The sequence below is a fragment of the Rhinopithecus roxellana genome, chromosome 19, assembly GCF_007565055.1.
Source record: "Rhinopithecus roxellana isolate Shanxi Qingling chromosome 19, ASM756505v1, whole genome shotgun sequence".
Classification (NCBI taxonomy): Eukaryota; Metazoa; Chordata; class Mammalia; order Primates; family Cercopithecidae; genus Rhinopithecus; species Rhinopithecus roxellana.
This window is the reverse complement of record NC_044567.1, coordinates 6,518,408-6,528,605: the sequence shown is the minus strand read 5'-3', so window position 1 is coordinate 6,528,605 and position 10,198 is coordinate 6,518,408. Positions and strand designations below refer to the sequence as shown.

The window sequence follows — 10,198 nt, the reverse complement described above, 5'->3', positions numbered from 1 at the left end:
ACTGGCAGCCAGCCATTCTGAGGCCTCTTACTAGCTGCGGGAGGGGAGCGACTGATGCAGGCCCTGTGTCCACACCCACTCCAGCCTGTTCCTTCACTGGCATGTGGTCAGACTGAAAACCCAATACAATACCCCGGAATCTCTGAAAGGCCCCCTCCCCGGGAGAAGCAGATGGAAATTACAGCTGGGAGAGCGCATCCGAGGTATCTCCCCATCCTGCGGAGCCATAGCCAGAGATGAACTTCAAGGTCCTTTGAGTGGGTCTCCCAGCGTGGGCCCTGGAGCAGCAGCATCAGCACAGACCTGGGCACTCGTTAGAAATTCTGATTCTTAGGCCCCACCCAAGCCTGCTGAATTAGAAACGTGGGTAGGACCCAGAAGCCTGTGTGTTAACAAACCCTCTGGGTGATCTGCATTTGAGAACCCCTGGTCTGGGCAAGCCGTTCATGTTATAGAGGAAGAAACAAAGAAAGCCAGAGAGGAGAATGGACTTGGCCAAGGCCACGCAGCAAAATGACGGGGCTAGGACCCTGCTGAGTCTGCAGATGGCAGTTTAGGGAGGACACCAAGGAACACCCTCACTGGCCCATTCTACCTGCTAGCTCTCCCTCCCCGAGCTGTTCTAGAAGATGCTACGCCCTCCTCCAGCACCAAGCCCAGCGGGTTTACTCAGGTTTCCTCATGTGGGATCAGACAGCTTGGAACGGGGGCTGGAGAGGGAAGCCCTGAGCCCTCCGCAAGCATCAGCTCCAAGGGCGGTTGGAGCCCTGCCACTTGGGTCTCCAGCAAATGCCCTGTGGCCATCAGAGAAATTCTTGCTGGACCAAGGGATGCCTGAGGCCCTTTCTTTGGACAACTCTGACTCCAGTGCCCCAGGCAAGCTTTATTTCCTGCTCCAAGAACACAGTTCTGCACACAAAAGTCAGCAATCAGTGGTTTCACAAGACTTCCCTCCCCTCCCCCCACCCACAGACAGACACACAGAACAGATCCAGCACATGCTCTGTGGCCCAGCCCCGCCCCACCCGTGCCCGCTGCTGAGAGGGCAGCGCCATCCAGATCCAGGAGAACCCCAGCCTGACAGGCGAGGCTGACTGTTGAGGGACCCCTCTCCAGGACATGGATGCTCCCAGAGGAGCCAGCAGGGGGTGGGGTGGAAGAGGGACACACAGCACATGGATGGGCTGTGGCCTTAGTGCTGGGAGGACCACCATCATCCTGTCTTAGCTTGAGGATGGGTGTGCCATCAGCAATGGGTGGTAGAGGGGAAGCGCTGGCAGAAGAGGGAATTTTGGAAAGGGGTGGCCTGGCTGGAGACAGATAGTCAATCTGTCAAGACATCAAAGACCCCAGGGTCACCACTTCAGCCTCATGCCATGCTCAGCACAGGAGAAGGGGCTCAGGGCTGCCCACTAGGCAGGGCTGGAGAGCGCCTCTGGCCCCACCCCACCCTCCTGACTGGCTCCTAGGAAGCCCTGTCTCAGCCATCCATCCTAAGTTGACAGGCTGTCCACACTGATGAAATCTCCCATCCCTGTTGCTGTCCTTCCTCAGGATGGCAAGAACCAAGGGCTTAGGTTCCTCCCATGACTCTGGGACCACACTGATCGGCCTGCCCACAGGCCTCGGGGATCCAGCATCTCTGTGGCTCTGTGGCAAAGCCCTGTGAGGCTGCACAGAGAGCCCGCTCCTCCTCCAGTGCTCCTGTGATCTAGTCGCACCACAGCTTCAGGTTGGGGTCAGCACTTGGGACCCTTTCTCTGCCACTTGAGACTTGGCCCTGGCCCCACTTAGCATCTCTTCCTCTCCACCCCCCTCCCTGCCTGAGGCCCAACCCCTTCCCTGCCCGGTGTCCGGATGGTCTCCTGCATGGGCAGGCCTGTCCTTCCAGCCCTGGCCTGGCCTCTGTGGCCTGCCCCCGGTCACCCAGACGGGTAGTAGGGGGTATCACTATGGTAGTTGTAATCTGGGCACACCTTCTGGACCAGCCGATAGTCCGTGCTGTAGAAGGTGATGTAGACACAGACGACTTTGAAGGGCTGGGAGCAGCTCCAGGTGGCTGAGCTCTGAGCGTGGTCTCGGGAGCAGATCTTGGCTGGGTCGTGGGTGCAAAGCGAGGTCCGGCGGCCCCGTTCTACCTTCTCCCACTCCATCCGGCAGTTGAAGATTTTGGAGGCCTTGGCTTCAATGAAGATCTGCTGTTCCTGGTGGAACTCTACAGCTTTACTGGGGGGCACGAGGCTGATGGAGATGTTGCCCTGGCCTGTGGCATTATGTCGGAAGTGGACGCTGAAGGTCCCGTTGCCATGGTCCACAATCTTCCCTGTGACTAGCAGGTTCAGGGCCACTGTCTTGATGTTGGAGTAGAAGTCGCCCCAGCCAAAGATTTTCTTCACCTTGGCTGAGGGTGGGGGACTGTGGTTCGGGCGGTTGGGGGGCTGCCCAAGAATGCCCCAAGCCTCCCCAGGCGGGGCCAGCAGCCCTAGGACAGTGGAATTGGCCATGGGGCGGGACTTAGGTGAGATGTGGCCCCGCTTCCGAGGCACCCGGGGCCGGGGCTGGCCCTTGTGGTCATCACGCTCAGGGTCCTCTGAGCCGGGAGGACCATCATCCTGGCCACAGATGACCTATGGAGGGAGTTGTGAGTACAGTAAGAGCCCTGTCCCTGGAGGTCCACCACCCCCACCACCAGCAGCACCCCTGTCCCTGCCACTTCACTCTGACCTGGGTGAAGAGCTCCTGCATGTTGTCCACTGAAGCTGGGGGGCAAGTGTACACTCTAGCTTGTGTACACCTCAGGTTCTGACAGTTGGGTCAGCCCGCCCCCCATGTCCTTTCCTCACTGTCCTGTCTTGGCCACTATTCAAAGTCTCAAAGACTGACAGTAATTCTCTCCAGTGGACTGTGGCACCAGGGACAACGGCTCCTACCCCTAGGGAGTCCCCAGTCTGATGGGGGAAGCCCAGCTTCTGATCTTGGGGAGCCCCCATCTAATTGCAGAAGTATCACCCCGGTGCTGACAGAGCCCCCAGTTTGATAGGAGGTAGGATCTCTGCCTCTGTGAAATCCCCAGGCTGATGGGGGAGGCATAGTCTCCGCTCTCAAAGAGCCCTGAGTCAGATAGGGGAGCACCATCCTTATCCTGGGACAGCCCCTGGTTTGACAGGAGAGGCTAGCCCCTGCCTTTTGGGACTTCCCAGTCTGTTGGGTAAGACACTGTCCCTACCCTAGGATAATTTCTACCCTTGGATGCAAAGAGAACCACCAGACAATGGAATAAGAAAGCAGAACACAGTATAATTCTCAAGCACGAATATAGTTTAGGTTTGGCAAGAGGACTAGGGGAGACCCGAGTGAATGCCACACCCAGGATGGCCATGGGAATGGAAAGCCAAACACCTCTCCAGGGGACACTGAGGATGACATGCCAAGATGTTACTTGGATTCTGAGGTAGGAGTTCTTATCCCCATTTGACAGATAAGGACACCGGGGCTCAGAGTTTAACAACACTGCAAGGCTGAGTTCACATAGGGTCAGCCCTTCCCTTACACTCCACACTCCTGGCCTCACAGATCAGATATGTCTTTTTGAAAGGGTTTTTATCCAGGCACCATCCGCCTCTGGAATCCGCAGGGGCTCATCCTCCCTCTGCTGGATCAGCTATGGTGACAACCCACACCTGGGAAGATTCCTGGAGGCGCCACAGGGAGAGTGGGGCAGCAGTGGAGGGCATCAGGGGGTTGACAGGGCTTCCTGAGGGCGCAGCCTGGCTGCGTGTTTGCTCAGCTTTTGAAAGCAACCACTCTCCCCAGGTGTCTTTACTACCAGCACCAGGGGCATCTGGATTTGGCGGTGACACTGGGGTGGGGACAGTAGGGCTCCAAGGGGCTGTGAGCTCCTCATGCCTGTGTTCCGGTCTGGGTGGTGCTGGCAGCTGTGTGCTGTGGCCGGGTCTGTCTCTGCCCCACAGTTCAGGCTGGCCCTGACTGCCAGGCCCCAGAGGTGGGGTAGAGGGACTGCTAGGAGGGGAGGCTCGGGGACTGGGTCCAGGGCTGCAGACCTGTAGGTACTTGTTCCTGGGGATCACGGCTGAGTGGCTGGAGGGTAAAGGTGGGGCCGTGAGAAGGGAAGGGCTTTTCCCACAGTGGCATGGGGCGGTGGCAAGGGGCTTGTTGATTAAAGGGGCAGGTCCAGATGCGGGGCTAAGGCTTCTCCACGACAGTATTTCGAGGAGGGTTGGCAGCCGCTCCGACGGAGGGGAGTTAAGCCCCTGGGCTGGGTTCGGGGAGGGGTTCCACGGCGCCGTGGGTCGCCGAGAAGCCGCGGAGCCGGCGCACGGGGAGGGGGCTCTGGGCGCTCAGCTCAGCTGCTGCGAGCGCCCGGGGCGGGAGCCGCCTGCCCAGGTCCTGTGGGGCTCCGGCTGCGCGCAGCCAGGAGAGGAGAGGAAAACAACAGGCGGGGAGGGAGGGAGCGGGAGGGAAGGCGGGAGGGAGGGACGCGGAGGCCGCCCCCCGCCTGGACCGGCTCCGCGCTCTAGGGGACCCAGAACCCGGGGCTCTCTGAGTACCGGAGGTCAAGGGAAAACCCTGCAGGTCACCAGCTCCACGACCCGCGCCCCACTCGCCCCCACTTCCGCGGTCCTGAGGCTCCGATAAGGGGTCGGGTAACCCTGGCGACCCGGCTCCGGGCGTTTTTCCGAGCGCTGGTCGCACCTCCAGCCACCCGCCGCGAAGTGGGTGGGCCAGCAAAGCACCCTCTTCCCGCCCCTATTAACCCTATCTGTCCAGTCTCTGGCCTCGGACCCGCCCTCTCCCCCAGCCTCCAGTCTTCCCCGCCATCCCCGGGATGTCGGGGGAAGGGAGAAAGTTTCAGGGCTCGCAAGCTTCCCGCGCTCTCCCCTGATCCTCCGGGCCCCCGCCCCTCTGCGCAGCTCCCCGCGGACCACTCACCAGATAGAGGCTACCCTGCACCAGGAACACGAAGCAGCAGCGAGTCAGTTGCATCTTCCTCCTCCGCTCTCGTCCCCTCGTTCTCCTCTTCTCTTTACGGGGTCCCAGGCCTCTCCGTCCCCTTCCTGCTCTTTCAGGCGCGCCGTCCCATGCTCCAGTCCCCGGCGGCCCGCGGCCCTTCCCTCAGCCGGTCGCCCAGGGCCGACCCCGCCCCCTTCGGTCCAGCTGTGCAGCCGCCGCCCCCTTCCCCTGGTCCAGCTGCGCGCGGCGCGGCCCCCGCTCGAAGTCCCAGATGTGCGCCCCGAGCGCCTCGAAGGGCCCCAGCTGCGCCGTGGCTCTGCTGCTCCAGATCTGCGCTCGGCGCCCCCCTCGGCTCCAGCGGCGCCGCTCTCGCCCAGATGTGCTAGGGACCTGCGCGCGCGCCCGTCCTTGATGCTAATTTCCCCGACCAGGCTGCTCCACCCGCCCCGTCGCGGCGCGCCCCCTGGCGGACGCCCCCGGCCGCGCGGAGCCCCGGCTACCAGCTCCCCGCGCTGCGCCCCGCCAGACTAGAGCGCTCCTGTCGCCCAGGCGGCTCCCGCTTCCTCGTCCCTCCCACCGGCGGCGGCGGCGGCGGCAGGTACAGTGAGCCCAGCCGGTACCTCCGGAGTTAACTCCTCCCCTGCCGGCCCGCAGCCCGGGGACCTAGGACGCGGGCTCTCCAGCCCGGAGGGGACGGCACGCGGGGGCAGAGTAGCTCTTGGAGAGGAAGGGAGAGGGTGGTGGCCAGGGGATAGGGACCCTACCGTTTCCACCCCTGTGGCAGGGCACCTGTTCCCCGGGAGCGGGCAGCGAGAATCTGCTGCCCTGCCCCCAACTCAGGAATCCTAGAATTAAGAAAGATCCTTCTTTTCAAAACCTGTTCCAAGAGCCAAAACCTGCGCTGAGGGAAGTCCTTCTGGGTGTCTAGCCTGCACTCCTTTTGTTATGATGTCTGCTCCTTCCCTCTTCTACTTTACTTGGAGGGGCTGAGATAATCCCTGGACCTCCTGGGTCCAGCCACTGTGACAGGAAGTATTTGGCTTGTCCCCCGAGCTGAAAAGGCTGATAGGAGCCGGGCTAGATTCTGGGGCTGGGGGCAGGTCCTGAGAAGCTGGAGAGTGAGGGAGCAAGGCCCTCCTGGAGGCTGTCCCTTCATTATTCACTACTTGCCCTCTCTAAGCTACAGAGGTCACCAGGCCGACAGCGGCTCCTGTCCCAGTGGGGTCTCTGCAAACCTCCAGGGCAAGGAGGAAGAAAACGACCCTGATCTGAGATTCCCAAAGTTGGGGCCCATCCTGCATCACCCCCACTCCATATCTTCAGGTCTCCCTCCTGGAATTCCAGGGTCCCTTTAGTCTTTAGAAAAATGAAAGGTCAAGTCCTGGCACCCCTTGGAGGCTATGAAGGTGAGGAGGCACCCCATCATTTGAAGTGGTCCCAGCTTGGGCTTGGCACAAGGGGCACGGTGGGTGGGCACTCTGCTCTGTGGCCCTCCAAGGCCCAGCTTGGTCCCGTGGCTGCAACCCCGGCACGCACCCAGCCTCCTCCCCCACCATCTGCCAGGCGGGTGCGCGGGGAATGCAGATGAATCTTAATATCAGCCTGGGCCAAGTGTGATGAGGGAGACAGATTCTGCAAAACCCAGACAGCATCACAGAACCCCCTGCATTTCCAGGCACCCTGGGCCATACCAAGATGCAACAGCTCTTTCCTGGTGGGGGGGTGGGGGGGTGGAGGCGTGCATGTCTAGTCAAAGACCCCCCATAGCCGGGGGAGGAAGGAACAGGCAAATCTTTGGCCTCTAAGCCTCTGGTCTGGCTGGGAGGGAGAAGCTGTTGGCCTGAGTGTGGGCAGCTGGTTCCAGCGCTCAGCTAGGCAGGGGCGTAGCTGGGCCCACTCCTTGTCTGGTTTCCAGAAGGTCCTGTCCCTAGGAGAGCTGTGTGGCCCAGCAGAAAGAGCACAGGTTTTCAGGCCAGACAGTCCCAGATTCTGTTCCAGACCTGGCTGTGTGACCTTGGGCAGGTTACTTTGGTTCTCTGATGTCCGTTTCCTGATCTGTTCTTGCAAGAACCAAATGAGACAAAATGTGCAAACAAAGCGCAGGCACAATGGCTGGCGGGCAGTCGTAGGAGTGCAATAAACGGAAGTTCTCGCTCCTCCACTTCCCACACATTTGCTCTGGCTGCTCCTCCTGCCAGGCTTGCCCTTACTCCCCTCTTGGTCATTTCTGGCTCTCACTTTGTTCAAGTTTCCCCTCCGCATTTATCCATCACCCACTGGCCAAGCCTGTCTGCCGTGCCAGGCGCCAGACCAGGGGTTGAGATAGAGATGAATGGGACACCGTCCCTGCCCTCAAGGATCTCATCGGCAAGTATGGAACAGAGACATGAAAATCGATAATTATAACTCAGTGTGGTGAGTGGAATAACAGATCCTTGAACAAGGAAGGCATTATGGATGCACCGAGGAAGCTGGGGGCAGGGGCGGGAGGGTCAGAGATGGCTTCCTGGAGGAGGTGATACTGCAGTTGTGAGGAAAGAGCCCGCCTGGCAAGGGCTATTCCTGGCAGAGGGCACTGAATGACTAAAGGTCTGGAGGCTGGAACTGGAAGCAGTTTGCTGTTCCCGGAGCACAGAGTGGGAGGAGGGGAGGCTGGGGCCAGATGATGGAGGGTCAAGGGGTTGGGATCTTTGTTTACAAGGAATCTTTGAAGGATTTTAATGGGGCTGTGATTATAGTTAGATTTGCATTTTAAAAGCTTTTGGAGAATCCCCTGGACTAGAGGGAGGGAGAGGAGAGGAAATCATTAGGAGACAAATGCAGTGGTTTGGGGGCAGGGGGCAGGCAGGCTGAAGGCATCTTTAGGAGGCAAAATGATCGGGATTTGGTTGTTACTGAGGTGAGGCAGGAAGGGAGAAAGGAAATCGGGTGTGATACCCAGTTCCCTGGCTTGAGCAACAGGCTGGATAGTTGATGAGGTGGGTACTATAGGTGGGAGGAGAGGGATGGGGTCTGTGGTGAGGGTGGGAGGATCAGCTTTGACCATGTCAAGTCTGTGTGCTGTCAGCCACCCAAGGGCAGGAGAAAGTCTAGCCTGGGGTGCTGGAGGTATGGAGGGTGCCAGAGGAGCACTGGGCACCCTGGCATTTAAGGTAAGGTGGTCAGAGGAAAAGAACCCCCAAAGGCTTCCAGGGAGGAACAGGGAGCCAGGGGCTAGGAGGACAGCTGGGGCTGATCCTGAAGCCACAGGAGAAGTGGGGTTTTCACGCTCAAGGTGCCAAGCAGAGTGGACACGGTGTGGAGTATGCACCATGCAGATTCTGGGGTCCCATCCCCAGGGAGCCTTAGTTGGTAGACAGGAACCCAGGACTACATATTACATAAGCTCCTGTCCCCACCCAGGTGATGCTGATGAAGGTGGCCTCTAGACCTGGGTGTGGGGAGTGTCAGGAAGGGGGGAATGAACCACAGCAGAAAGACCTGGCAAGGGAGAGACAGAAAAGTGACCACTAGGTTTGGCTGAGGTTTGACAACAACTGTTCCCACCCTTGGGCCCTCCAGCACTCCCAGGGTGGGAAGACAGATCCAAGACACGTAAACTCTGCACCAAGCACACTAACAGCTGTGCTAGAGGTGATGCGTCTGCCATTCAGGCACACCTCTCCATATTCCCCACCCCTCTCCCCAGCCATACCCTGCACACAGCAGATGCTCAGTGAAGGGGGCAGAACTGAGCGCTTTAGGTAGACCCCTCTGCCTCCAGCCTTCCCTGCGCCCATTTGCACCCTGGATGGTGGTGGCTGGGCGTTTGCTGAGCACCCCTGTTGTTTTCACCTGCTTCCTCTCACCCTTGGAATAATCCTGTCTATGTTGCTTCCTTCCTCCATGCTTCCCCAGTGCTGCCGGAAGGAAAACAACGCAACACAGTGGGCACCTGAGCAGTGCCTCGTGAATGAATGGGAAATGGGGTTCCTAATGGTTTGAAAGGCAGAGAGAGTGATGCCCTTGAGCCAGCTACAGTGGAGAGGTCTGGGGGAGAGTGAGAGTAGATCATTATTGTTGATAATCTCTCATGTTTAGCTGGCAATTTGCAATTTTAAAGTGTTAGGATAGAGTGCTATGTATAGGGTACCAAGGGGGCCTAGAGGGAAACCCTAATTCAAATGAGGGGGCGATGGACAGATTGCAGAGAGATTAATCTTAAATGACGTGTGGATCTGCCCAGGTGGGAGGGAATGGAAAGAACCTTCCAGGCAGAGGAAGCAACTCTTACAAAGGCCAGAGATGAAAGAAAGCCTGGGAATGGGGTTCTGATGAGGAGGAGATGAAAGATTCATTTGTTCCACAAATACTTATCAAGTGTCTACTTTTATGTCCGGTTCTGGGCTGGTGTGGAGGTACAGTGTGAACAGGAGAGACTGCAGTCCTATTTGCATGGAGAATTTGGGCTATAGGAGAGACAGACATTAAATAACTAAGCACATGAAAACATAAGCTCTGAGATGTGTTGGCAAGAGGTATGGGGGAAGAAGAACAGCAAATTCCAAGCAAAAGAGAAACTAAGGAGGGATCTTAATTTACCTGGGAGGGGTCAGGGAATGCCTCTGTGAGAATGTGACCTTTCAGCTGGGATCTGAAGGATGAAAAGCTGGACAGAGGAGCTGCACCTGCTGAGACCCTGAGCCTAGGAAGAACTTGGTGCTTTGGAGGAGCTGAAGGGAGCCGAGCTTAGTGAATGCGGGGAGGACACAACACCGCCAGAGACGTGGCGGGGGCCGGACCATGCAGGGCTTTACGGGTCTAGCTAAGGGTTTAGGGTTTCATCCTGTGGTTAAGGTGTCTTTGTTTCTGTTTTGATTATGAGGTTTAAACACAGCTGGGATTTGCACTTTAGGAAGATCTCTGGAAAGACCATTCTGGCAGCAGTGTGGAGGGTGGGTCTGAGAGGGTGGGTGAAACTAGAGGCTGGGAGGCGATGGTGGCCTGAATCAGAGCAGAGGCATCTGCTGGAAAGAAGGGATGACCTTGAAAGATGTCTAAGGGGTGGAATGGAGAGGGGACAGATTCTAGGACACGGGGATGAGGAGTCAAAGAAGACCCCCAGCATTCTGGCTTAGGGAGCACAGGTGTGCGGGGGTGATGTGGCATCTCATCCTGGACAGGGGGCCTGCAAGGGGCTTGAGGGTGCTCAGGTGAATAGCAGGGTGCACAATGGAGGTCAGACTGG

General features: G+C 58.5%; 1 protein-coding gene across 1 annotated transcript; it reads right to left on the bottom strand.

Annotated features, from left to right (window-relative positions):
• Window positions 1-870: 870 nt before the first annotated feature.
• On the bottom strand, window positions 871-5,368 carry NXPH3 (neurexophilin 3). The gene is made up of 2 exons (XM_010359995.2): window positions 4,951-5,368; window positions 871-2,627 (listed from the first exon to the last, which is right to left on the bottom strand). The coding sequence occupies exons 1-2, from the start codon at window positions 5,002-5,004 to the stop codon at window positions 1,923-1,925; spliced, it is 759 nt and encodes a 252-aa protein (XP_010358297.1). The 5' UTR covers window positions 5,005-5,368; the 3' UTR covers window positions 871-1,922.
• Window positions 5,369-10,198: the final 4,830 nt, after the last annotated feature.

Coding starts and splice junctions, on each gene's coding strand:
- NXPH3 (XM_010359995.2), bottom strand. CDS start 5,004: ATGCAACTGACTCGCTGCTGCTTCGTGTTCCTGGTGCAGGGTAGCCTC. Junction 2,628..4,950: donor TGCAGGGTAGCCTCTATCTG/GTGAGTGGTCCG, acceptor CTCCCTCCATAG/GTCATCTGTGGCCAGGATGA.